The 27,954-nt window shown below is 41.0% G+C and overlaps 1 protein-coding gene across 7 annotated transcripts in view; it reads right to left on the reverse strand.

The window, feature by feature from the left end:
* PTPRC (protein tyrosine phosphatase receptor type C) overlaps window positions 1-27,954 on the reverse strand; it is a 272,629-nt gene that overhangs the window by 122,869 nt on the left and 121,806 nt on the right. For all 7 annotated transcript variants that reach the window (XM_077452733.1, XM_077452732.1, XM_077452739.1 and 4 more), the window contains 4 exons: window positions 27,329-27,466; window positions 21,779-21,904; window positions 8,089-8,250; window positions 2,497-2,696 (listed from right to left, as the gene is read on the reverse strand). In XM_077452733.1, coding sequence (XP_077308859.1) covers window positions 2,497-2,696; window positions 8,089-8,250; window positions 21,779-21,904; window positions 27,329-27,466 — 626 coding nt within the window. The remainder of the gene's footprint in view (window positions 1-2,496; window positions 2,697-8,088; window positions 8,251-21,778; window positions 21,905-27,328; window positions 27,467-27,954) is intronic.

Below are 27,954 nucleotides of genomic sequence, written 5' to 3' on the forward strand. Positions count from 1 at the left end.
CAAGTCCCAGTGGCCCTCTTCTTCTATCTCTCTTTGTACAACTCCGATTCCTCTGGTGATACGGATTCCCTCTCCCTTTATAAATACACAGGATGGGAGGCCGAACCCCAAATAGCCAGCAAACTTAGCTAGGGCAACATTAACTAGCTAGTAGAGATGGGCCGAACACCCTCCTGCAGAATTACCAAACAGGAGAAAAGTTGTAACCTGAATGGCGAACCCCATTAAAGTCAATGGGAGCCAAACAGGAAAAATCAAAAGTGCCTATTTTGAAGGCTTATAGTAATTGCCCATAAAAGGGGTATGTGAGTCTGGGTACTAACCTGGGGGACATGTATCAATGTATAAAATGTTTTTTTAGGAGCAATGATTGATGAAGTGCAACAATTTATTTTTTAATTCCTTTAAATATAGTGACTGGGGTGTTCCCTTAGTCTGACTGTAAAGTGGCTCATCTGTAGCATGCATAGAACATGCTGCAGAAAAAATGACATTTCTAAAGGAAAAAAAAAGTCAAATCACATTTAAATTGACTCGCGGTTGCAACTCGGAACTCGGCTATTGAAAAAGAAAAGAATAAAACACTGCCTCCCCTTGTGATGTCTCGGACTGGTGCATGCTGACACTGTGATTTCACAAGGGGGTCGGTACCATTAGGTGATGTCTCCAGGTGGCCCCGCCCTTACCTGTACCTGAATATGAAACTTCCTGTCTCCCAGCACCTCTTGCACTGAAGCTCAACACCACAGACGCTGAACCATTCTTTCACCCAGCAACTCTGCCACTGCATACCCCACCACTGCTTCCCCCCTTAGTCACATTGGCAGGGATGTGAAGAGTGGTTCTGAGGCTGACCCTGAAGTTTCTGAACTCTTCACCTACTACTCCTTCTGTTTGATGACAACACATCCTCCCTAGTGCAGCCTGTAGAGGCCATTCAGTCATCTGATCTTTGGGATGCTGTGCGCATTCTGCTTGTTCCCAAGGCAAGGGAGAGGACGTGTACACTCTTGGGCTAAAGACAGAGGAAAATCAACCACTGAACCTGTCCACCACAGCTCCACTTTTGCAGACCTCTTCCAATGTGGTAGACATTCTCCAACATCCACATTTATTCTTTACTTCTTTTAGTTTTAAGGTAAGCATTTTAATTCAAGCATTTTAATTTAAATACAACACCAATATTTCTCACTTGTCAATCTGAAACTATTGAAAACGATATCAGAATCTCATGTTTGTGTTTGTTACTCAGCACCCCTTCACATCAGAGCACCTTCAAATCCCAGTTCCCTCATTACATCACAGGGCAATATTTACATCACAGTCCCCTCATTTACATCACAGCACAATCTTTTACAACACAACACAACCCCTTTTACAATACAGTGCCTTCCTTGGCATCGCAGTCCCCCATCTTTCCATCACAGTTGCCCCCCTTTCCATTACAGTATCCCATTTTACATCACAAGTCTCATCTCAACATTGCAGCCCATCTTTTGCATCATAGCCCCCTGTCTTTACATCCCAGTCCCCCATCTTTACAGCACAGTCTCCCTTCTTTATATCACAGTTCCCCTTTGTATCAGGGTCGCCCCCTTTTACATCACAGTCCTCCATCTTGACATTGCAGTCCCCCTTTTGCATCATAGTCCCCCGTCTTTACATCACAGTCCTCCCTTTAGATTACAGCCTCCCTTACAAAACAGCCCCCTTTATTAGCACCCTCTTTTATATCGCTTCCCCCTTTACATCGCAGCCCCAGCCACATCAAAGCCCCCCGCTTGTAAAAAGTACAGCCCCCTTTTATATAATAGCACTGACTCTTTGAATCACAGAACCTCTGTTACATCTTGTTGCTTCCCTTTACATAGTGGTCCACTCTTTGCATAAGGCAGCTCACCTTAACAGCACAGCTCCCCTTCCTTTATAACAGTCTGTTCGTCCCTCCCCCTCACCTTCCTGTCCTACTTTTCTTAGCAGAGAGCGGAAGAAGCTTTCGGTCTGGATGTGCGGTGGGAGTTTCCCAACTTCTCCTGTTAACAAGTGGTTGATTGGTTGCTAGGACCACCCCATGTAGTAGCAACCAACCGGTCACTTGTTAACTTGAAAAGTGGAGCAGCTCCCTTTCCTCCATGTGGACTGATCACACCTCCCACTCTGGCTTGCTGTGAAAATGACAGCAGCAGCGGAAGCAACAGAGGACACCGGCAGCTAAATGGCACAGCTGCAGAGATCCAGACTGTACTGTCACTTGGTCCGGACCGCGGTCTGCCATTTAGTGATGCCTGCTCTATAGTATTAATATGAACATGCAGGCTCTATATCAGCCTAAAGCTAAGGGGTGGGTAAAACTGCATTTCACCTCCTGTATTCTTCATTTACAATAAATATAGGATATTAATCAAAGCAGATAGTGAACTAAAAGCAGAAACAGGAAACCTTAGAACATAAAACCATTATTTACATATAATATCAAAATATTTTCTTTTTTCTTACCTCAAATTTGTATGTGGTCAGATAGCTAAGGTCAGATATAGTGAATTGACAGCGTTCGTTCTCAAGCTTTCTGTCTTCAAATATCAGTTTAAATTTGCCTTCTCCTCCATTTTTTCTTTTTGGGAATGTGCATGATATTATGACCTGATTATTACTTTTTGGACTTATGCGTTTATTAATTTCTTCAACAGCAGTTGGTACTGTAAAAAAAAAAAAACACATCAAAAATAGAACAAATATTAAAGAATGTAAAAGAACTGATCCAAAGCAGAATGAATGAGTGGTGTCAATAAGGGTTTTGTTTAATAAATAGTGAAGATAGGAGACATGGACCTATATTCACTTCAGGCATAAAATCACATGCAGGTAAATTTAAAATAACGGAAACTTCCCCTGAGTGTAATTGGATGTGCGAAGTAAATGCAAAGCATTTTTACATTTTCTGATATTCCTCTTCACAATTCACAAATTAGGCCCATTAAATACTTTTTCATGAATGGCAAAACACAATACAATGCAGTTAAAGGGGTTGTAAAGGTTTGTTTTTTATTTTCTGAATAGGTTCCTTTAAGCTACTGCATTGTTGGTTCACTTAACTTTTCCTTCGATTTCCCTTCTAAATGTTTTTTTTTCTTTGTCTGAATTTCTCACTTCCTGTTTCTCCTCAGTAAAACTTCACACCATCATCCGAGCGGTGTTTAGTCAGCCAGAACAGCTTACTGAGGAGGAACAGGAAGTGAGAAACTCAGACAACGAAAACAAAGAAAAAAAAACATTTAGAAGGTAAATCGAAGGAAAAGGTAAGTCAACAATGCACTAGCTTAAAGGAACCTATTTAGAAAATGAAAAACAAACCTTTACAACCCCTTTAAGTAAACAAAATGTTTGACTGAACTGAAGGATTTTCAAATTCAAGAGGGACACTCATTCAGGAGGGAACGAGTATCCTAACCCCTTCATGACAGTGGGAAAACCAATCATAAACACAATTTAGCAACTTTTACATGTGTTAGTAAAACTGTACATATCTTCACAACTACATTGTGTATCCAGGTGAATTAGAACTTGTTTTTTGTTTTTTTCAGAAAAAATTGGCTTTTATTTGGTGGCAAATGGCAATGGATATCTCCTGATTTTTTTTTTAATTATCAAAGTAAAACTGACCCAAAATAGTAAAAACAATATGTTTTTAAAATGTAGCTGTACATTTCTTGCTATTACCATCATTTTCTATTAAAGAACAATCCAAAATAAATTCTCCTGTTCCCTAGGGCTGCAGCACCACATATGTGTATGTTGTTTTTTGTTTGCACCTGTAGTAGAGATCCAAAACAATAATGCATATTTTGCTATTTTATCCTTACTAAAATATACTGACATTGATACTAACTTAAATAATGTTTTTAAAAAAACAATCCTACCCAAAATAAACTGACCCTGACCTTTGACCCTTACCCTAACACTAATCCTGGCACTGACTTCAGGCGCACAAAAGTGTGTATTAAAAAACGAATAGAAGAAAAATAAGCTAGATCAAGGTCACCTAGCTTTTTTTTATATATACACACTTTTGTTTGTTTACATTTTTATATATATAGTCCCCCCCCATACACCATCCATATATACAGTCCTCCAACCCTCCTCTACACCATCCATATATACAGTTCTCACCCCCCTACACCATCCATATATATAGTTCTCTAACCTCCTTCAAATATACCATCCATATATACAGTCACCCCCATATACCATCCATATATACAGTCACCCCCCTTATACCATCCATATATACAGTTCAACCCCCCCCCCCCCCATACCACCCACTGTGATTCATTCCCTCCAGACTCCTCTCCTCTACATACTACCCACTGTCATACCCTCCACACTCCTCTCCTGTACATACTGCCCACTGTCATACCCTCCACACTCCTCTCCTGTATATATCGACCACTGTCATACCCCCCACACTCCTCTCCTGTACATACTGCCCACTCTCACACCCTCCACACTCCTCTCCTGTATACCGACCACTGTCATATCCCCACACTCCTCTCCTGTACATTCTGCCCACTGTCATATTCTTCTCACTACTCTCCTGTACATACTGCTCACTGTTCCACCTACCTACCCTCTGCACTCATTTCCTGTACATAATGTCTTACACTATGCATTCCTTTCCTACACATACCATCATACGTTTCATACTCTTGTAAATACTGCTGTAAATTCTGCACTCCCTTCCTGCACATACCATAATACCCTCTGTCCTTAATAAAAAAATCTAAAGATAAACTAACGCCCCTGGTCTCCACTGCACTTGCCTCTGTAGTAATGGAAGGGTTTTTTTTTTTTTAAATGATTGTGCTGAGGCAAGAGGCTTGCTATGGGGGCATTCGGCAAGGGGGAGGAGCCAGGGATCCAAAAAAAGAAGACTGGGGCTGATTTGTGCAAAACCATTGTACAAAGCAGGTAAGTATACAATGTGTTTTACTTTAAAAAAATAAAAATATTGCCTTTAAAAACGCTTTAAGGTAAAAAGCCTCCTGTTCCTGGTAAAACCCTTGATCTGTGTGAAGCAGTAACCATTCTGTATTATTGCGAAAAAAACACAAATTTTGTGATATACTGTATTTGTGAAGTTTAGAGAAATAAAGCCACAGATAAATGGCTATCACTTGTCAGGAGATTGGCCTCATTTATGGAGCATATTCCCCATCCAAGTGTGTGTAATTGTGTCACATTGACAGCTCTCTTTCCAACATCTAGACATTCCCTTCTCCAACATGAAATCCAGGTCTCAGTAATATTCACAAAGCCACGGTTACATTTGTCAGGGCCAGTAACCTTGTGACATCATCATGTTTTAAAAATGTAAATGAATAGATTTTATGAATGATCCACATTTAATATAACTACAGTATATCATCATAATCCACATTCACCACAAATTTAAGCCATTGCAAATGAGAACTTTAGCTTACAGGCATTGTGCTTTTTCAAATGTTTTTGTTGTTTTAAAGCGATATTAAAGACTTTTTTTTTTTTTCTTTTCCTAAAATAAACAAACATACTTACCTCTCTGTGCAGTGATTTTGCACAAAGCAGCCCGGATCCTTCTCTTCTCAGTTCCCATGCCGACGCTCTTGGCCCCTCCCTCCTGCCGGCTGCCCCCACAGCAAGCAGCTGGCAAGCAGGGGTACCCAAGCAGGCTTGCTCCCGAGCCGCAGCTCTGTGGGGGTTATTTACGAAAGGCATATCCACTTTGCACTGCAAGTGCACTTCGAAGTGTAGTCACTGTAAATCTATGGGGTAGATCTTAAATGAGGGGAAGCTCTGCTGAGTTTATCATCCAATCATGTGCAAGCTAAAATGCTGTTTTTTATTTTCCTTGCATGTCCTCCTCGGATCTACAGCGACTTTACTTCCAAGTCCACTTTCAGTGCACTTTCAAGTGAACTTGCAGTGCAAAGTGGATTTTCCTTTTGTAAATACCGCCCTTTGTATCAATTCACACACTGAGCCGCAGTTCGGCCCTACCACCTCTGTCTCCTGATTGGCTCAATGGCTGTGATTGACAGCAGCAGGAGCCAATGGTAAAATCTGAATTCCCAGCTACTTGCTGGGGATTTGGATTTTCACAGTGCTGCAGATGCGTTTTTTTTTTTTTTTACACACATGCTATAGCGACCGGGATTGTATGTACTTTAGTAAAGCCAACTGTCAGCTTTGATGTGGAAGTGATACAAGTAGCTGCCTACCACTTCCGACACTGCAATGTGCTGCCTTCCTCTGTCCCCCACCATCTTCACCAGGCTCTGCTCTGCTGTTCCACCTGCGCGCCCGATGCTGTTATGGCAGGTGTCACTGGGAAGAGAAGCTTGAGCTCAGTGGACCTCCATCTGCTCAGCCCCCTCCTGTGTATGACGTCACCTCCTGGACTGGAGCTGTCATTCTCCAGATCAGTGCTGGGGGAAGCAGCTGACAGAAGATGGTCTGTGTGCCATCAGCTGCAGTCGATTAGAGAGGAGATATCCAGGGTCTAATAGACCCCGGGTGTCTCCATGAAGAGAACCTGTCACCTACATGCTATGACATAGGGGGCTATTGGTCCCCCTATGTGATAGCAATAAATGTTATGTAAAAATAAATACAAATGAAACCAAAAATGTTTTAAGCATTAAATAAGACATGTATAAAAAAATTAATAAAAAAACATTAAAACCTTTTTAGAGGCCCACACACAAAAAATCTGTGCATTGGGGCACCTTCGTATGAAAACAGCGACTATCCTAAACATGTGTATATCAGCACGCACACCAGAGTAAGAGCAATAATTTTAGCACCAGTGCCCCTGCGGAACTCTAAACGAATGACCTTAAAGCATTTCGGGCTCACGCAATTTTAAGGTTTGACATGGGTATCTATTTACGCAGCACACCCTCATCTTTTAGATTTTACCAAAAAAAATAGGTAATAAATATTTTATTCTCTAGGGTGTCTGCTTTCATGGAAAATATAATAATATTTTGGGGGATTGAATGATCTTAAGGTCTAAAATTATTTTTAAAACAAATGAACTTTTTTTTAAAATGGCTTCAGGACTGCCGTTGTGAAGGGGGTAGAAGGGATGGTGGGGGGGTGTGGCAAAATGCACCTTCACCTAAGTAGACAAAAATCCTTGCACCAGCCCTGTCTGCAAAGCACTATACTGAAAGACCCAGAGATTATGGAAAATGTAATTCCACAGGAAGTGTCAGTTCTCAGAATACAGACAGGCCATGTATTGACCTGTGCAGTGCCATGTCAGATGCCTCATGTTTCAACATAGAATCTTCTGACACAGAAATGTGAAAATGTACTCTACTATAGGATGTGTGTACACTTCAACAAATTACACCATCAAACTACATCATCAGTACACAATTTATACAGGTGAAAAATGCAAGGTAAGCAGGTTCATAATGCCTTTAAATCACCATTTTGATTTGTTAAAGTGGATCGTCACTGCATCTGAGCACCAAAAACACACATTAATTCAATTTTAATATTGAAAGCAAACTCCATCCATCCATGTCTCTGTGCTTTATTTTATTGAGAAATAACTTTGAAAAATACCCCCTAGCATTACTTGCCATGGCCATCATGGGTAAGGTCAAATGATTCATGTAGCATTTACTTCCTTGGATCCATCTGCCCTTAGCTCAGGCATGCATGCAGGTGAGTGTGCTTAGCTGAGAAGACCCCCTCTTCCTCTCCTCCCCTTCTGAAGACTACTGAGATGTATGGCATCATATGCCTAGACTTTCCTATCTATTTACTAATGCTAGCAGCATAAGGATTAAAATAATCAATGCTGAATGGGAGAATGATACTCCACTTTAATGCCACCTTCTGCCAATGAAACTAAATTCTCCCGGTGTTTATAAATATGCTACTTAGAAGTTGTTCTAATGAATATATTTGCTGACATGCCAGTTATGATGCTACAATACAGTAAACAGATGGATTATGTTTACCTTACAGCTTTTGATATGAAATTTCCTCACAGTTTGACAGAAGATTACAATATAGGTAAGGCTTGGACTAACTTACTTCCTGGTTTTGTCTTGGTTGTATTATATGCGGGCTCTCCAAAAAGAATAATTCCGTTCTCATCAATATTGCATGCTTGAATTTTTATGGTATAAACAATATGCGGATTCAAGCCCATAAATGTGTACCACAAATGTTTATAGTCTGTTGAAGGATCTGAAACTAGAATTCAGTTTCTTGTTAGAGCAACAAACAATATACTTAGTATGTCATATTTGAGCTTTGCTCTCTTATTGTATTTTATACATTTATGTAGACCTTTTGCAACATTTATAAATGTATCATCTTTACATACATAATAAATATTAATGTGATACATAACACTATATATATATATATATATATATATATATATATATATATATATATATATATATATATATATATATAATATATATATATATATATATATATATATATATCCTAGAAAAATGCACACCTACTGACCGAAAAACTTGGCTGACCACAAAGAAATACAAGTATCATCATACTGTATAAATCTCTTAGAATCTACCTTAAATGATAAATGGCAAATACCTGCCTTGGGACAAAGGGGGTTATTTACTAAAGGCAAATCCACTTTGCACTACAAGTGCAAAGTGCACTTGAAATTGCACTGAAAGTGCACTTGGAAGTACAGTCGCTGTAGAGCTGGGGGGGGGGGACATGCAAGGAAAATAAAAAACAGCATTTTAGCTTGCACGTGATTGGATGATAAAATCAGCAGAGCTTGCCCTTATTTCAGATCTACCCGTCATATTTACAGCGATTGCACTTCTATGTGCACTTCCAGTACAATTTCAAGTACACTTTGCACTTGTAGTTTGTAGTTGTAGTCAGGGCTGCTGATAGAAATCATGGGGCCCCGTACAGCCTACCTGATGGGGCCCCCTTTAGCCACATCCCTGGCCCCGCCCCTATACCGAGAGGCTAGGGTATACAGACAGCACCCCCCACCAATTTAACACAACTAGAGGATGATCAAATGAAATGGAATCAGTATACAGAGGTTAACTTTTTCTGAGATATATTAAAGGAACACTCTAACCACAATGACCACTTCAGTGATTTGAAGTGATCAAAGGTGGTAGGAGTCAGTATGTGGGATGGCATATGAATATACCAAGGTGGTATAATGATTGGCTTCTAACACGGAGGGCTACACATAGATCAAAATTTTTTCCGATTACTGCTAAACTGAATTTTGATGTGTGTGTACCCAGCTTTACCCAACTTCTTGCTATAGCTGGCTTCTTCCAGCGCTGAATGGTTCCCTACAGCGCTTGTGTATGTTTTACTGACTATGGTGACCTTTTATGAAGCAGTGAAATCTATTCACTACTTCATTCTCCGGCATTCACAGAGGAGATCTTTCTCCTCTGTATGTCAGTTTATAAAGCGGAGTAGATCGCTTCACCCTTGGAGGAGTGAAGCGATCTACAAACGCTACAACACTGGAGAACGGCCCCTAATACTGGAATCTCGTGAGACTTTACAAGATTACAGTATTAGAAATTCACCAATACACAGAGATGTCAATTTATTAAGCAGTGATAAATTATCACAGCTCAATACACTGACACACGGTGTGATTAATGTTAGTAAAATAAAGAGTCCCCCTACATAATATATACATGTATATACACAAACATTATATATATACACACATTATATATAAATATGACAGGGGGACATGGTTACAGTGTTGGGGGGTCTGAACGAGGCATAAGGAAGTTAATCATCTTCTTCTTTCCTCCTCAGATCCCCCCAGATTCTGTCTTCACTCCCCGATTCTCCACCTCTGAGCTGGTGAATCGGGGAGTGTGAATTCTGACACAGATCGCCAGTGAAGCGCTGAGATCCCAGCTTCATAAAGTGACCGTTACTGTGTCATTCAATGAGGATTCTCAGTGTGCGGAGATAATCGGCGGGAGAACATATTCAAGCACTTCTCCCCTGATTATCTCTGGTTCATAAACTGTTTATGGGCTATGATCAGCGGCGATCCTCTGGATCACTGCTGATCACTGCTGATCACTGCTGATCACTGCTTCACAAACAGACACCTAAGCCCAGTTGCTCACACTTCAGACCCCCTGCGATGTGATGAGGTTTGGTGGAGGAAGAGGGCTCTGCAGCTGGCTGGAGCATGGAAACAGGTAAGTGAAAGAGTCTATCCCCCCCCCCCCCCCTCCACACACTGCAAGGTTGGACTTTATTTCATTTCCTGGAGATGGGCTGTATTATATATATATATATGTATACACTTTCTTTGCTGTTAATACTCAACTTTATGAATATGTTAGGAATATACTGGGACTTTTCAGGTGCTATATAAATATATTCAACATACAACTATATTAAAAGAATGATTTTGTGAAATGCATCTGTGTGTAGTCCCTGAAAAGTCCCATTATTTTCCTAACATATTCATGAATTTAGCTTTCACTTCCACCAGACCTGTCCTGCTGAGGTGCAGGGCAAGATTACAGCACAGATTTGTACAGAGGCAGAACAGCAGTGATTACAGGAGAAGAATGCAATCTGTCACCTGTTATCTTGCCTTGAGGAGAGCTCCGGTGTTCTGTCCTTCCCAAGGAGGGGGGAGGGAGGCTCGGGTGCTGATAGGAATACACGTCCCCTCTTCTCTTATCCATAGACCCCTGTGTTATCTGAGATCCAGGCTCCTGCGGTGATGCTCTCCTCCTCCCTCGGTCAGCCCTGTGCAGTCAGAATTTTTTCTTTTTTTTTTATTATTCTAAATGCTGTTAAGATTGCTCGGCCCCCCCCCCTGCTGGCTGGGCCCGGTACAACAGGGTCAGCTGTACTGGCTTATCAGCGGCCCTGGTTGTAGTGCAAAGTGGATTTGCCTTTAGTAAATAACCCCCAAAGTATATTAGCAAAAGAAGGTTTAGGGTATTTTTATTGGGTGTTAACTAAGACTGGAGGGTGCGATGAACAGCATATGTATTGAAAAATGTGCCAGTTTAGGTCACTTGTCAATTCTGCAGACCCAATGAGGTTGATTTACTAAAACTGTAGAGTGAAAAATCAGGTGCAGCTCTGCATGGTAGCCAATCAGCTTCTAGCTTCAACTTGTTCAATTAGGCTTTGACAAAAAAAAAAAACCTGGAAGCTGATTGGTTTGTATGCAGAGCTGCACCATATTTTGCATGCTCCAGTTTTAGTAAATCTACTCCAATAAGTCATGGATTCAGTGAATAATTATGTGGGAGATGAGGCATAACCATCTTGTTCATCTACTAGAAAGAACTGACTGCTATTCAGAGCAGTTCACAGAGCGAGTCAGACCACTCAGGACTCCAGTCTACAAAGAATTAGCCAACACACGTCCAGTAAAGTTCACAAAGGGGGACATTGCAGTACATAGCAGCAAGTCAAATCGCCAGTGCACAAGCAAAACAATTGGTACTTAAAGTTAAAAAATTCAAGTTTACAGAGCCAAAATTAAGTAATGATTCTTTAAAAATATATATATAACATCCAATTGCTAATCATTGTGTTAACACGACCCTGGTTAAAAAAAAAGTATAAGTGACAACAATATCCAATGGTATATCTGTAAATTACAACAAAATGTCCATCGCTGTCCTACTTTTTTTGATTTGATTTGATTTGATGGCTTGTGGCTTACACTGCACTTCTGATGATAGTCCCTGTACATTGGTGGTCAGTGACAATTTTCTATTGCCCTTAACAACCACCTCCTTTATATTTATAGTTTGTGGTAAATGTATTCCCCCTATCAGCTTCTGCTTTAACCATATGGGAAAATGGGACAGTTGCCCTAGGCTCACCATTGAAAGGGGCCCCCAGCCAGTGGCAAAAGTGCTACCGTGTGTCTGGTATCAGGGTGCAGAAAAGAGTGCTGGCATGGAAGTAGCAGGGTTTTAGCAACTTCATGACAAATGGACATTGTTGATGTTTACATGTAAAATCCCAGAGCTTGCCAGAAACTGTTTACTGCAGAGACGGCCCTTCAGTGGCTGCGTTCTTACAGAAGTGACATGGGGGCCAGTCCTGAATGGAATGCTGGAGATTCACTGCCTGTGTTTTCTCTAAGGTGTGCAAAGACCTATTTCTGAGAGTGACATGAAAGCTGAATGCAAGACAGAAGTCTTTAACATGGCAGCATGGCCAAAGGTTAGTCATTTCTCAGTATTGAGGGAAAAACTGTTGTTGTTGTTTATCTCCCCCTCCCTTCCTCAGGGGTAACTCTATACACCAATGAGTTTATGGGGCCCAAAGCAAAATTGCCCCTGCCCTCACAGGGTGAATCATCTACATGGATTTATTCTAATACATTGTAACCTCCCACGTCATCTTCATCATCATTTTATACCCTATGAGACTTCAAATTCTTCTACCTTGTTTATTGCCCCCATATACTAATTCATTTTAAACTCTACTGCCCTCTATAACCATAATTTAATAGATTTCTACCCTTCTTTATCCTGCCTCATACCAGTTTTAATTTCGTCAAACGAAAATATTTTCATCATAAGTTCCATCAACTGCAACGAAAACTAACTGAAGTTAAAATTCATATGACGTCAATTTACAAAAAACTATGACAAAATTCCATTCCAATTTTCAACAATGAACGAAAACAGAATGAAAATGTGAGGAAATTACATTTACCCACCTGAAATTCAGCTTTCCTCGGAGCTCCACCTGTATGTTAAAGACCCAGCTCCCTGACTCTATCAGCACTCTGTATTTGCTAAGAAAGTGTTTCTCAACTCTAGTCTTCAAGGCGCCCCAACAGGTCATGTTTTCAGGATTTCCCTCAGATGAAACGGCTATGGTAAATACTAAGGCAATGGAACTGCTCAAATCACCTGTGCAAAATAATGGAAAGCCTTAAAACAGGACCTGTTGGGGCACCTTGAGGACTGGAGTTGAGAAACACTGGGCTAAGAGACGCAAGCTCCCATCAACCCCTTCCCTTTCCTATGCAGTTCCAAACATCACATTCATTCATACTCTTTGGCACCCTCTGCTGGCTTTTTCTAAATTGACAACACAATGTCATCCTCAGCTTATTATAATAGCACATTTTAACCACTTAAGGCCCAGAAGATTATCCTCCTTAACCCTTTCATGACTAAGCCTATTTTTGGCATATGGTGTTTACAAGTTAAAATCCATATTTTTTGTTAGAAAATTGCTTGGAACCCCCAAACATTTTATATATATATATATATATATATATATATATATATATATATATATATATATATATATATATTAGCAGAGACTCTAGAGAATAAAACGGCGATTGTTGCAATATTTTATGTCATAGAGTATTTGCGCAGCGGTGTTTTAAACGCAATTTTTTGGGAAAAGGGACACTTTCATGAATTAAAAAAAAAAAAAACAGTAAAATTAGCCCAATTTTTTTGCATAATGTGAAAGATAATGTTACGCCGAGTAAATAGATACCAAACATGTCACACTTTATAATTGCATACACTCGTGGATTGACGACAAAATATGGTACCTAAAAATCTCAATAGGCGACGATTTAATTTTTTTTTGCGGTTACCAGGTTAGCGTTGCAGAGGAGGTCTAGTGCTAGAATTATTGCACTCGCTCTGACGATTGCGGCGATACCTCACATGTGTGATTTGAACATCGTTTACATATGCGGGTGTGACTTCCGTATGCGTTTTCTTTGCTTTGCGAGCTCGCGGGGACGGCAGGCGCTTTAAAAAAATTTTTTTTTTTCATTTTATTTATTTGAAAATGAATAAATTGTTTTTAAAAATAAATAAAAATGTGATCACTTTTATTGCTGTCACAAGGATTGTAAACATCCCTTGTGACAGTAATAGGTGGTGACAGGTACTCTTTATGGAGGGATCGGGGGTCTAAAAGACCCCCAATCCCTCCTTTACACTTCAATGTATTCAGATCGCCGAAAACGGCGATTCTGAATACTGTATATCTTTTTAAAACCGGCGCCATTGGCAGCCGAGTAAACGGGAAGTGACGTCATGACATCGCTTCCGTGTTTACTATTAGGATACTGGAACTAAGCTGATTACGGCTTTGTTCCAGTTCCTCCCCAGCAGCCGGAGGCATCGGATCGTGAATCGGTGCTCCCGCTCGATCGGGAGCACCGGTAACAGCGGCGGGAGGCGGCGGGAGGGGGGACGTCCCCTCCTGCTCCTCCGGCATAACAGCCGAGCGGCTTTTAGCCGCTTCGGTTGTTATGGCTGGAAAGCCAATCGCCCGCTGAAAAAAAACGGTACCGGGATGATGCCTGCAGGTGTGAGCATCATCCCGGTATACCCCCCGGAAGCCGAGTACGCACATCTGCGTACACTCGGCGGGAAGGGGTTAATGACCAGGCCAATTTTTGCAATACAACACTGTGTCGATTTAACTGACAATTGCGTGGTCGTGCGACGCTGTACCCAAACAAAATTGACATCCTTATTTCCCCACAAATAGAGCTTTCTTTTGGTGGTATTTGATCACTAAGGATGAGCCGAACACCCCCGGTTCAGTTCGCACCAGAACTTGCGAACAGGCAAAATATTTGAACGAACACGAGAACACTGTTAAAGTCTATGGGATGCTAACATGAAAAAAATCAAAAGTATTATTTTTAAAGGCTTATATGCAAGTTATTGTCATAAAAAGTGTTTGGGGACCTGGGTATCAATACAAAAAAAAAGTTTTAAAAACGTCAGCTTTTTCGGGAGCAGTGATTTTATTAATGCTTAAAGTGAAACAATAAAAATAAAATATTTCTTTAAATATCGTTCCTGGGGGGTGTCTATAGTATTCCTGTAAAGTGGTGCAGTTTTCCCATATTTAGTACCACAGTACCACAGCAAAATTACATTTCTAAAGGAAAAAAAGTCATTCTAAACTGATTGCAGCTGTAATGAATTGTGGGGTCTCGGCAATATAGATAAAATTAATTGAAAAAAACGGCACGGGTTCCCCCCCAGTCGATTACCAGGCCCTTTGGGTCTGGTATGAATATTAAGGGGAACCCCGAACCAAAAATAATCATTGGGCGGCGTGAGATCTACACCGCCGGCCATGCTCATCGGCTCCAGCGTTGTGCAGCTCAGGGGAGCCAACCTGCCGCCGTACAACAACGGCGACTGTTTAACAAGTAGTTAAACATGTATTGCATTATTGCACTACTACATAAGAAGATACTACATAAATAGGGGGTATCTACTAAGCTGTTGAAAGAAAAAAAAATATGAACAAGGCTTTTTATTTTCTTAATATTTAATGTTGGTAATATATTCAGGTAATTTGTGTAATGCCATTACAGCCAATAGAGTTTACAGTTTTTTGGACTTCTGTTTGTCAAAAAGCAATATTTTTGTTTGTTTATGAAACTTGGTTTTATTCATAAAGATGTTCTATATATCGCAACAGTTAAATCTGTGTCTGTTTTATTCAAACCTTAATACCATAAATAACATGTTCAATTTTTACTCCAGGAGTATATAATGAGTTTGGCTATTCTTGAGAATGCTTAAAGGGGTTCTGCACTCATAATAAAACATTTGCCCATTCTGTTGCCTCTAGTTCATATATTTGATAATGCCACCTGTTTTTTTTTTTTTGATTCACCTACCTTTTGTAATCTGTAGTAGTTTATTTTCATCCCCTGCGGCGATGGGCGGTCTCTTGCGGGGATCAGCATCATTTCCTGCTGAAGCCCGCACTGTCTCCTGGGATCTCGTTCAGGTAATCCCAGGAGACATTGCGGCTAATGCACCCGACATCTCGCGAGATGTCGGGTGCTACAGCCGACATCTCGCGTGATTTTGGTTATTACCCGAAATCACGCGAGATGTCGGCTGTAGCACCCGAAATCTCGCGAGATGTCGGGTGCATTAGCCGCAATGTCTCCTGGGATTACCTGAACGAGATCCCAGGAGACAGTGCGGGCTTCAGCAGGAAATGATGCTGATCCCCGCAAGAGACCGCCCATCGCCGCAGGGGATGAAAATAAACTACTACAGATTACAAAAGGTAGGTGAATCAAAAAAAAAAAACAGGTGGCATTATCAAATATATGAACTAGAGGCAACAGAATGGGCAAATGTTTTATTATGAGTGCAGAACCCCTTTAAATAATACATTGCAATTTAACTAAACCCATTTGATTTTAGTCGACTAAAATGGACTGGAGAACTAAAACAATTCAGATGACTAAAATATGACTAAAACTAATATGGCATTTTAGTCAAAAGACTTTGGGGGTTATTTACTAAAGGAAAATCCACTTTGCACTGCAAGTGCACTTGGAAGTAAAGTCCCTGTAGATTCGGGGGGGGGGGGGGGGGGCATGCAAGGAAAATAAAAAACAGCATTTTACCTTGCACATGATTGGATGATAAAATCAGCAGAGCTTCCCATCATTTCAGATCTACCCCTTAGATTTAGAGCAACTGCACTTCCAAGTGCACTTGCAGTGCAAAGTGGATTTGCCTTTTGTAAATAACCCCCAATGACAACTAATTCAAAATGAACACTGCCTCATACTCTAATAGAGTGTAAACTGGTGGTAAACTCTTTCACCTTCAGAATCCTCCCTTATACCTTAACCGGTTCCCGACCGCCACACGCCGATGTACTTCGGCAAAATGGCACGGCCAGGTAAATGGGCATACCTGTACGTCCCTTAAAATTTGCCGCCCTGCCATCGCAAGCGTGCCACCGGCGGCGCGCTCGCGTGCCGGTCGGGACCCCATGAGTCCGGTCGAGGGTCCATGGACTCGATTGGGCATACCCGCGATCGTCTCACGGAGCGGCTGAATGGAGAAATGCCGTTGTAAACAGCATTTCCCCATTCTGCCTAGCAACTAGTGACGCTGATCTCTGCTCCATGTGATTGGAGCAGAGATCAGTGTTCACTAAATTAAAGCCCAGCCCCCCACAGTGTCACTACCAGTGTCATTTACACAGGAATCAGTGCATTTATATAGCAGTGATTGCTGTATAAATGACAATGGTCCCAAAAATGTGTCAAAAATGTTCGATGTGCCCTCCATAATGTCGCAGTCACAATAAAAATCGCTGATCGCCACCATTACTAGTAAAAAAAAAAAAATGAATAAAAATGCCATAAAACTATCCCCTATTTTGTAAACGCTATGACTTTTGCGCAAACCAATCAATAATTTTTTTTTACCAAAAATATGTAGAAGAATACGTATCAGCCTAAACTGAGGGAAAAAAAATGTTTTTTTATATATTTTTGGGGGATATTTATTATAACAAAAAGTAAAAAATAATGCTTTTTTTCAAAATTGTCGCTCTATTTTTGTTTATAGCGCAAAAAATATAAACCGTAGGAGTGAGCAGATAACACCAAAATAAAGCTCTATTTGTGGGAAAAAAAGGACGTCAATTTTGTTTGGGAGCCACGTCGCATGACCGCGCAATTGTCAGTTAAAGCGACGCAGTGTCGAATCGCAAAAAGTGGTCTGGTCTTTGACCAACAAAATGGTCCGGAGCTGAAGTGGTTAATAGATTATGAGCTCTGCACTGGATTTTGCAGCAACGTTTAGCACAAACTGTGCTTAGAAGCGGTCCACTCATGAGAGGGTTGCCCTGGATCCATTAGTCTTAAAATGGCCCTCAATCTAATGATAGCTCATCTTACATTGGTGGTCAGTGGTGTCTTATACCTCTTTGATGATAGCTATTCTTAGCCAGGTCAGCCTCTCAGTGTCTCCGCTAGCTTAGCCGGGAAAGGATAATTTGCACTGCGATCTGCATTGCAAAACATTCAGTGTAGCCCAAAGAAGAGCTAAAAGACCCTGCATGTCTCATTGAAGAGAACCTGTCACCTAAAAATCATCACATTGGGGTCTTTTTGTCCCTAATGTGATGAAAAAAAAGCATTGGCTTGGTATCAAAAGAGCCTCTAATTTCCCACTTCTTAATAAGTGATTAAACAATACTGACTGGCATATTCAAGGCTTTGGATATCTTTTTATATCCTTTTCCATCTTTGCAAAGTTTCATTGCCTTGTTATGCAGGTCTTTTGACTGTTCTTTTCTACCTCCTCATGACTCAGTGTCTAGCCTGCTTAATGCATCCATGTGAGAGCTAACAAACTCATTGACTATTTATACACAGACACTAATTGTGATTTAAAAAGCCACAAATGTGGGAAATTAACATTTGATTGCCATTTTAACCTGTGTGTGTGCCACCTTCTGTGTCTGTACCAAGGCCAAACATTCCAAGGTATGTAAACTTTTGATCAAGGTCAGTTGGGTGATTTCTGTTATCATTATGATTTAAAAAGGATCCAAAAAACTGATAATAAATGGCTTCATGAGATAGCTGTCCTTAAATAGAAGACAGTTTTTTGGCATGATCAGTCATATTTTCAATATTAACCACTTGCTGCCCGCCCTATAGGCAATTGACGGTGGCAAAGTGGTTGCATAATCCTGATTGGACGTCATATGACGTGATCAGGATTTCGAGCCGATGCGCGCCCCCTGCAACTACGATCTCGGTAAAGAGTCTTTACCACGTGATCAGCCGTGTCCAATCATGGCTGATCACAGTGTTAATAGGAAGAGCAGGTGATCCTACTCACACGAGTAGAGGAGAGCCGATCGGCTGCTCCTCTGACAGGGGGGGGGGGGGTCTATGCTGATCGATTATCAGCATAGCCCCCCCCGAGGATGCCCACACTGGACCGCCAGGGACGCCACCAGACCACCAGGGATGCCCAGCAAAAGGTAATCCTCCCTAGACCACCAGGGATGCCAGTCAGTGCCCACAATGGATGCCAATCAGTGCCCATAATGGATGCCAATCAGTGCCCACAATGGGCATCACTGATTGGCATGCATTATTGTTTGGTACTGATTGGCATCCATTAGTACAGTATAACATAATACAATGCCGCCTATGAGTGCCCACCTGTGCCACCTATCAGTGCCCACCTGTGCCGCCTTTCAGTGCCCATCCGTGCCACCTATCAGTGCCCATCCATGCCCATCTGTGCCGCCTATCCATGCCCATCTGTGCTGCCTATCCATGCCCATCTGTGCCAGCTATCAGTGCCAATGTGTGCCACCTATCAGTGCCCATCCGTGTCGCCCATCAGTGCCACCCATCAGTGCCGCCTATCAGTGTCCATCAATGCCACCTCATCAGTGCCACTTCATTGGTGCCACATCATTGGTGCCCATCAGTGCCGCCTTATCAGTGCCCATCAGTGTAGCCCCATCAGTGCCCATCAGTGAAGGAGAAAACATACATATTTACAAAGATTTGAAACTGGAAAAAAAAAAAAAACATATTTTTTTTCAAAATTTTCGGTATTTTTTTATTTGTAGCGCAAAAAATAAAAACCGTAGAGGTGATCAAATACCACCAAAAGAAAGCTCTATTTGTGGGAAAAAAATGATAAAAATGTCATTTGGGTACAGTGTAGCACGACCGAGCAATTGTCATTCAAAGTGCGACAGCGCTGAAAGCTCAAAATTGGTCTGGGCAGGAAGGTGTTTAAGTGCCCGTTATTGAAGTGGTTAATGCCAACATTTCACAATTTCTGCCAGGGTATGCAAATGTTTGAGCACAACTGTACATAATCTCTGTATGTATGTGTATATATATATATATATATATATATATATATATATATATATATATATATATATATATATATACTGTATATATTAGGGATGCACCGATACTGGTAGCGGGAACAGCGCGTATACTAGCCATTTTCACGTGTATCGGTACTCGCGAAAATGCTCCGATACCGGAAACCGATACTGGAAGTGACGTCACTTGGGAGAGGACCGCCTCCTCCTCCCCTCCGGACAGTGCCTTCCCCGCCTCCTCCTCCCCTCCGGACAGTGCCTTCCCCGCCTCCTCCTCCCCTCCGGACAGTGCCTTCCCCGCCTCCTCCTCCCATTGGCATCGCTAGGTGCAGGCCCGCCCATCCTAACAGCCCACAAGCGTTGTTTCCTTGTTGCACACCTCCCTCCTCCAGCTCTGACTTTCCACCACACACAGCACTGGATTTGGGCTCTCCCTGGCTGTATGCTGAGGCAGAGAACAGGGGGGCTCTGTATGAAGTCACTGTACGAACGGTATCCTGTTGTACCGAGCAGCAGAACTCTCTCCCTGTACCATGCCTTCAGTCCCTGACTGTCTCCTGTACCATGCCTGCAGTCTCTGGCTGTCTCCTATACCATGCCTTTAGTCCCTGACTGTCTCCTGTACCATGCCTGCAGTCTCTGACTGTCTCCTGTACCATGCCTGCAGTCTCTGACTGTCTCCTGTACAATGCTTGCAGTCTCTGACTGTCTCCTGTACCATGCCTGCAGTCTCTGACTGTTTCCTGTAACATGCCTGCAGTCTCTGACTATCTCCTGTACCATGCCTGCAGTCTCTGCCTCCTGTACCATGCCTGCAGTCTCTGACTGTCTCCTGTACCATGCCTTTAGTCCCTGACTGTCTCCTGTACCATGCCTGCAGTCTCTCACTGTCTCCTGTACCATGCCTGCATATTCTGACTGTCTCCTGTACCATGCCTGCATATTCTGACTGTCTCCTGTACCATGCCTGCTGTCTCTGTCTTCTGTACCATGCCTGCAGCCTCTGACTGTCTCCTGTACCATGCCTGCAGTCTCTTACTGTGCAATGCATGCAGTCACCTCTGCCTGTTGTCTCCTCCTTCCCTCTACCAGCTGTAACCTCTGCCCCCATGTCTCCCAATAATCCTCCTATCCTATCCCCACCCCCCCCCCCCCCCCAGCGATCACAGCCTTTTCCATCTAAACTCTCCCACCCCACAAGCCCTATTTCACCCCACCCTCAACTACCTTGCTCTCACTTACTCCTCCCCTCCCACACCCTGCCATCACCCGGCTCCCAAACAACCCCCCCGCCACCTTCCAAACCACCCCTCTTTGTAGGCGATAGGTATCGGTAATTGGTATCGGCGAGTACATGGTGTCAAGTATCGATACTCGTACTCGGTGTAAAAAAAGTGGCATCGGTGCATCCCTAATATATATATATACAGTTCCGTGCTGGGGGGTGGAACTTTGTGGTGGTGCTTCTTCTGCCACCAACATTTATTCATTCCAGTCACACCGCTGGCTCGGGAAAATGTTTTCATTTTAGTGACACCACTAATTAAGGGACATTTTTTTCCTTTTAGTGACCCACCAACACAGGGACAATATGCCACTGTTAGTCCCATACCGGTGCACCAATTTAAAACCTTTCAGTTTACTGTAGTGTACACAACTATTGGTACTATTTAATTGCATGCCACAAACATTTTGGCACATGCAATATATTGACCCCGCCCCCCTTCTCCATCCAACAATGAGCAGGGGTTTGTGGGGATGATGGGGGGCACAGATTCTCATTTTTGCCCTGGGCACTGGATGAACTTGTCCTGGCTCTGCCCTCAGCGAATTGAACCTGGGCAAATTCGCTCATTGCTACCTGCCACTGTAATGACTACGGTTCCACTTTAACATCATCAAAGTAGTCATGCTTGGAACACCTGTAATAAGGTAGAATGCACATTTTAGAACATAGCTGATAATCGTAGTTATCTACTATTAGCCATCACTTTGACAGCAAAGTTTTGCTTTCATTACTTCTATATTACTTGATATTCCAAATACTCACCATTAATATTATTAATTAATAGGAAATAGCCCTTAAATGGTCCATTTATTTTATTCGGCTCAGCCCATGTACATGTAATTGTTGTATTTGTTGGTTGACAGCTCAAATTCTGTACTTTTTCAGGTTCTGTGTATACATGAGGTAAAGGACATTAGTTGTGAAACAAAATTAAATTGAATCATAGTTCTGAGTGTACTGGAAAAGAGATCACAAAGCAAACGTAAATTCATGGTATAAAACATTTAGGGACTGATTTACTAAAATATATTGCAAGGTAAAGTGTATGTTGGCCTGATTTTCTAGAGTATGCAGTATAGTGAAGAAAAGTGCACTTATATTCAATTCCAAAGCTGAGTCTTATTTAGGGGAATTTAAAAAACAGAGCTTATTTGCATGATTTTATGCTTTCAGTTAACACAGGTGGACATAAGCTGGCCACACACCATGCAATGTGATTGTACAATCTCTATGCAATCTCCCATAAGATTACCAAAAACAATGTAATAAGAGGGCAATCCTAAACAACCCATAATTGATAGTAGATATATAGGAGATTGTACAATCAATTTGTATCGTGTATGATCAATAGTAGGCAGGCCATAGACAGTGTAAATGTCTTTCCTGCAATCGCAGGTTGTGGGAAAGAAATTTGCATGATTCCCCCACCAACACAGATAGTGCTGACAGGGGAATCCCTCCTGCCAAGCAACTGCCTGTTCCTGGCAGGGGGGCAAGCAGAGGAAGCTACCCCCACCGGAAGAAAACAGTGATTAATACTAGCGGCTATAGCAGCCAATAGTGATAGTCGCAAGTGAATCCGGCAGGCTAGTTGTACCCAAATTAATTAATCGATCAACATTCAGCCTGCCCACACACAGTTTGAATTGGCCAGCCTTAAGTTCACTTCATCTCACTTCATTCTTTAGTATATTGGTACTGATTCGCTGAAGCATGAAGTGAGGTGAAGATAAGCAAATTAACGAAAATATTGTGAAGCGCTACCTCACCCAACTACTCCCTGCTAGGTTCCAAAAAGTGAATAAATTGATCAGTGTAAACCAATAACCAATCTACATTATACCATAAAAATCACAGTATGCTATACAAAATAAATAAACAAACATAAGTCCATGAATTAATGATGAGCTTAACCACATGCCGACCAGCACACGATGATATATGTCAGCACAATGGCACGGCTGGGCAAATGGGCGTACAGGTATGTCCCCTTTAATACACAGCATTGTGGGCGCGTGCTCCGTGACCATGCCGCCAGGTCCCACGGACTCGATGTCTGTCAGGTGCCCGTGATCGTGCCACGGGGACACGAAGAACGGGGACATGCCTTTGTAAACAAGCCTTTGTGACATGACAGAGATATACTGCTCCCTGTCATCGGGAGGAGGGATCTCTGTCATGTGAGTGATAGCCCATCCTCCCACAGTTAGAATCACTCCTTAGGACACACTAAACCCCTTGATCTCCCCCCAGTGTTTAACCCCTTGCCTGCCAGTGTCATTTACACAGTAATCATTGCATTCTTATAGCACTAATCTCTGTATAAATGACAACGGTCCCAAAATAGTGTCAAAAGTGTCTGATGTGTCCGCCATAATGTTGCAGTCACGATAAAAATCGCAGATCGCCGCCATTACTAATAGATAGAAAAAAAATAATAATAAAAATGGCATAAATGTATTCCCTATAATATATTGTAGACGCTATAACCAAAAATATGTAGAAGAATACATATTGGCCTAAACTGAGAAATTTTTTTTTTTATATCGTTTTTGGGGATATTTATTATAGTAAAAAGTAAAAAATATAGTTTTTTTTTCAAAATTGTCACTCTTCTTTTGTTTATAGCACAAAAAAAAAAAAAAAAATGCAGAAGTGATCAAATACCACCAAAAGAAAGCTCTATTTGTGGGGAAAAAGGTAAGTAAATTTTGTCTGGGTGCGAAGTAGCATGACCGCGCAATTGTCAATTAAAGCGACGCAGTGCCGAATCGCCAAAAGTGCTCTGGTCAGGAAGGGGTTAATACTTCCAGGGTTGAAGTGGTTAATATGGTGATTCATCAATTTCAATCAATATGTGCTCTCTTCTTAGTGCACGCATATAGGTATCCAATAGTGACAATCAAAATAATTAAAGAGGAAGTAAACCCTGATGAGTTTTACTTCCTCTATGTTTCCCTGCAAAGGTAAACCATAATGGGCTACTATGCATTGCATAGTAGCCCATTATGTGACACTTACCTGCAGGAGAAGCCCGCGATTTCCCGGTCTTCCTCTCTAGCAGCGAGCGTCCGTTCTTCTCCCCTCTTCCTTCCAGGGCCGCGAACTCTGGCTCTGTGACTGGTCAGAGTCGCATGACGTCACTACCGCGCATGCGCGCGGGAGCCGTCGGCCACGGCATGACCCAAGCTAGACACGGCACGGCATGCCCTTTTTAGCTACGGCGCATGCGCAGAAGTAATCGCTGTATGGTGATTTGCAAATATCCCCTAGACTGTGTAGGTCTAGGAGATATTTAAAGCACCTACAGGTAAGCCTTAATGTAGCTTTACCTGTAGGTTAAAGTGGTCTGTTAGGGTTTACAACCACTTTAAGGCTGTGCTGGATATATATCCCTAAGGTGAAGGTGCCATTGGACCTGATTGTGGGTCTTTTTAGGAGGTGAGCACATAGGGTGACAGGTGGAGGGCACTCCGGTGTGCACAGCCTTAATTATTATTTGGATTGTTACTATTGGATACCTATATACTTGCACTAAGAAGAGAGAACATATTGATTGGAATTGAGGAATCACCATATTAACTGATCTTCACAGGATATTGTAGATTGGTTATTGGTTTATACTGATCAATTTATTCACTTTTTGGAACCCAGCAGAGAGTAGTTGGGTGAGGTAGAGCTTCACAATATTTTTGTTATTTTGCTTACTTATGTGGGAACACATCCTGTGTTTAGTAGCACCTCCTTCACTTTTACACGTGTTCACAATACAGTACACCTAGTAGTGCAAAAGTTACTCATATTTAAGGTGAAGATAACTTGTGTTCACTTTAAACATCCAGTCATGTTTAAAGAGCTTTCTAAAAAAATAGAGCTACTCCACATGGTTGGAGGTTTGAATAGAGCACAAGATCACTTCAGTTCATGGATTAAAATGTATTTCAGGACAAATAAAGAAAAAATATCCAGCATATCTCTGCAATGCAAGTATTTTCCCATCCATAAAAAACTGCATGTACAAAAATAAAACAATGCAGATAAATGCCTTAGCCCTTGTACATACGGTCAGACCTTCCGACAACCAAATCCGTCAGATTTTGTCCGAAACTGTTGCATACACACGGTCGGACAAAGTTGTCAGAAAATCTGATCGTACTTAACGTGATGACGTTATTTAGCTACGACGGGACTACGTTCAGGCTAGTAGCCAATAGTTTTGGTCTAGGAATTTGATCTGAGCATGCGTGCCACTTTGTCCGATCGTAATTCTCTACACATGTTCGGACAAAGTCCGATCGGATCATGTTGTCGGAATTTTTTTTATAGCCCAGCTGGAAAACTTGGTCCGTCGGATACTCCGACAGAAACAGTCCGATGGAGCCCACACACTGTCGGATTATCCGACAACACGGTCCTATCGGACATTGTCCATCGTAATGTCCGACCGTGTGTACAAGGGCTTAGAGGGGAAGAGGGAGGTTCAGGATTAGATTTGAGTTATGTCTCGACATACATTTTTATAAAATGGTACAGAACACTAAATTATGATGCTGGTAAAAGTAGCAGGGTTTGTCCTCAATGGTACATTTATATATTCGTGCTAATGTATCTATGTGCAGACATTTGTACAAGCACAATTTAGGGAATGAGACTTTTGCAGGAAAACTGGGGTACTTAGTTATTCATTATGTTAAAAAAAAATGTTTTATACTAAACCCCTCAAAACCGCAATCAGCTGCACTGCTTGTGTAAAACACATTTATTTAATACAGCAATATGCAAAATACATACGATAGATATATTTTTCCATTCTAAGTCACCCATTTCTTAGATGTTGAAGGGTCCAATTCACATGACAGATTACTGTTCTGCCTCTCCTGGGACCGATCGTGGGTGGCCAGCGGACATCGTGTCTGCTGGATCCACTGATTGGCATCCCCTGTGTCTCGTTCGCCACCCAGTGGCTATTGCAGGAAATGACGTCCAGGTACGTGATTTCACACAATAGAGCCGACCTGCCGCATTAAATATGCGGTAGGCGGTTGGCAAGTTAAAAATCAAAATAAAAAATCCATTTGATGTGGCAGATGACATGCAAATAACATTGCCCAGTTATGCACTTTTATTTCATGTTTTGATTACAAAAAAACAACAGGAAAACACACTAGCTGTAGCTAGCTTGCATATCTGTGATTTCCATTTTTTGTTTAATTAAATATGATAAAATCCATATGATTGCTTTCAGCTGTTCTTTTTCTAGCTATCCATATAATGTAAAACTAAAATTTCTTCATAAGATTGGTGGTGATGATGATGATTTTTTACAGTCTAATAAAGGTAACATTTTCAGCAATCCACAGTCTGTAATAGTAAAATCTAAATTATTTTTTTTATTATTTAAATTAGGCTACCAGGACTTTCACACAGATTACCTGCAACATCTGCCAAATAAACACAAGATCGTTACCATCATGAATAGGAGTAAAAATCTTACAGGAGTTCTTATCCTTCCTTCCTCTTTCTATCCAAAACTAGAAAAAAAAGTTGTTGGCTTAACATGCACTTTAACGTGGTTTAGGGCCACAAGTGTTGATGTGTTTATATTAATGGGTATCCAGAAATTTAATTATGTAAGTATTAACATCCATGTATAGGGTTTAGTTGGTAGAAAATGAAGATGTTTAGTACAGTAGGTGACTTTTATCTTTCACACTGAAAATCTACTTAAAATTAAATTATAGCTAATCATTAAAAAATCACAGTTTTTGTGAATCAGATGGGCACATGTCAGCGTTACCAAATAAATTGATATTTTTCCAGTAAAAAAGTGCTCCATTCGGGTCATAAATAAAAATGCAAAGATGACATGGTCTCTTATCAGAAGCATTTTGGATGTTTAACATCTATAGTTACCACACATAGCCTATTGTGTTTTGTTATACAGATCTTATCATTTGCTGTTTTTTCTCAAGCCTTTAAAGCATTTTAAAGGCTTAAGGTCATCTTTCAAATTTTACTAATTATATTTACTGATAAAATTGTGGAGGCTTTTTATAACTTTATTCATTTATTTTGTATAACTACTTACTACTTTCATACTTTCAAATAGGTTGAAAAATCCTGTCTTTATATATATATATTATATATATATATATATATATATATATTCATCCGATCAGTTTTGTTTGTTTTATCCAGCGGGCTTTTTCCTTTCAATTAGCAATATTACATAATATATAAATACTGTACCTCATTGCAATTTATATAAAAAATAATGATGACATAAGCTTTACATTATTAAGACAATATTACCTGCAATCTTTGTTGTTATATTTACAATTTCTGTTTTTTTTACTTCTCCTTTGTACGATACATTTGAAATACAACTGTAATTCCTGTAAGGGTTCAGTTTGACTTTTTCTTCCCCAAGGAATGTTTTATCATTTTCTCCTGAAAAATAATGTATAAACATTGTATTGTTTCACAAACCTTGTTAACATTGTTGACACAAAAGATGGTTATTATTTGGTACATCCTTAAGGATATGTTAGTAGTTAGCTGCTTTTAGCATGTAACATGTTTGTAGTCCTTGACTGAAGGGGTAATGTACAAATTCAGAAAGTAAAAATGCAGCTGTGGTATAAAACAATTCTTCATTTTTCATGAACATTCAGAGCTCTTCAAACTTCCTACATTGGGTTGCGTTGCTCAAGGTAGTCCCATTGCAAGGACAAGACAAATAGCCTTGTTTTAAATTGTGCAAGTCTATACTTTTCCTGGAAATACATAGAACGTGTTGAATTTTATCAAAGAATTTTGCAAGGTGTTACTGGTACTGATACAGGTAGAAACTGTATGTCAGCACACGTTAACACACATATATTTTGCAGGCACTGACACAAGCTATGTGATTTGAAGAGCCCATTCACAAATATGCA

This window comes from Lithobates pipiens, unplaced genomic scaffold (genome assembly GCF_037356315.1).
Source record: "Lithobates pipiens isolate NorthernLeopardFrog02 unplaced genomic scaffold, aLitPip1_a1.2 Scaffold_23, whole genome shotgun sequence".
NCBI classification, from domain to species: domain Eukaryota; kingdom Metazoa; phylum Chordata; class Amphibia; order Anura; family Ranidae; genus Lithobates; species Lithobates pipiens.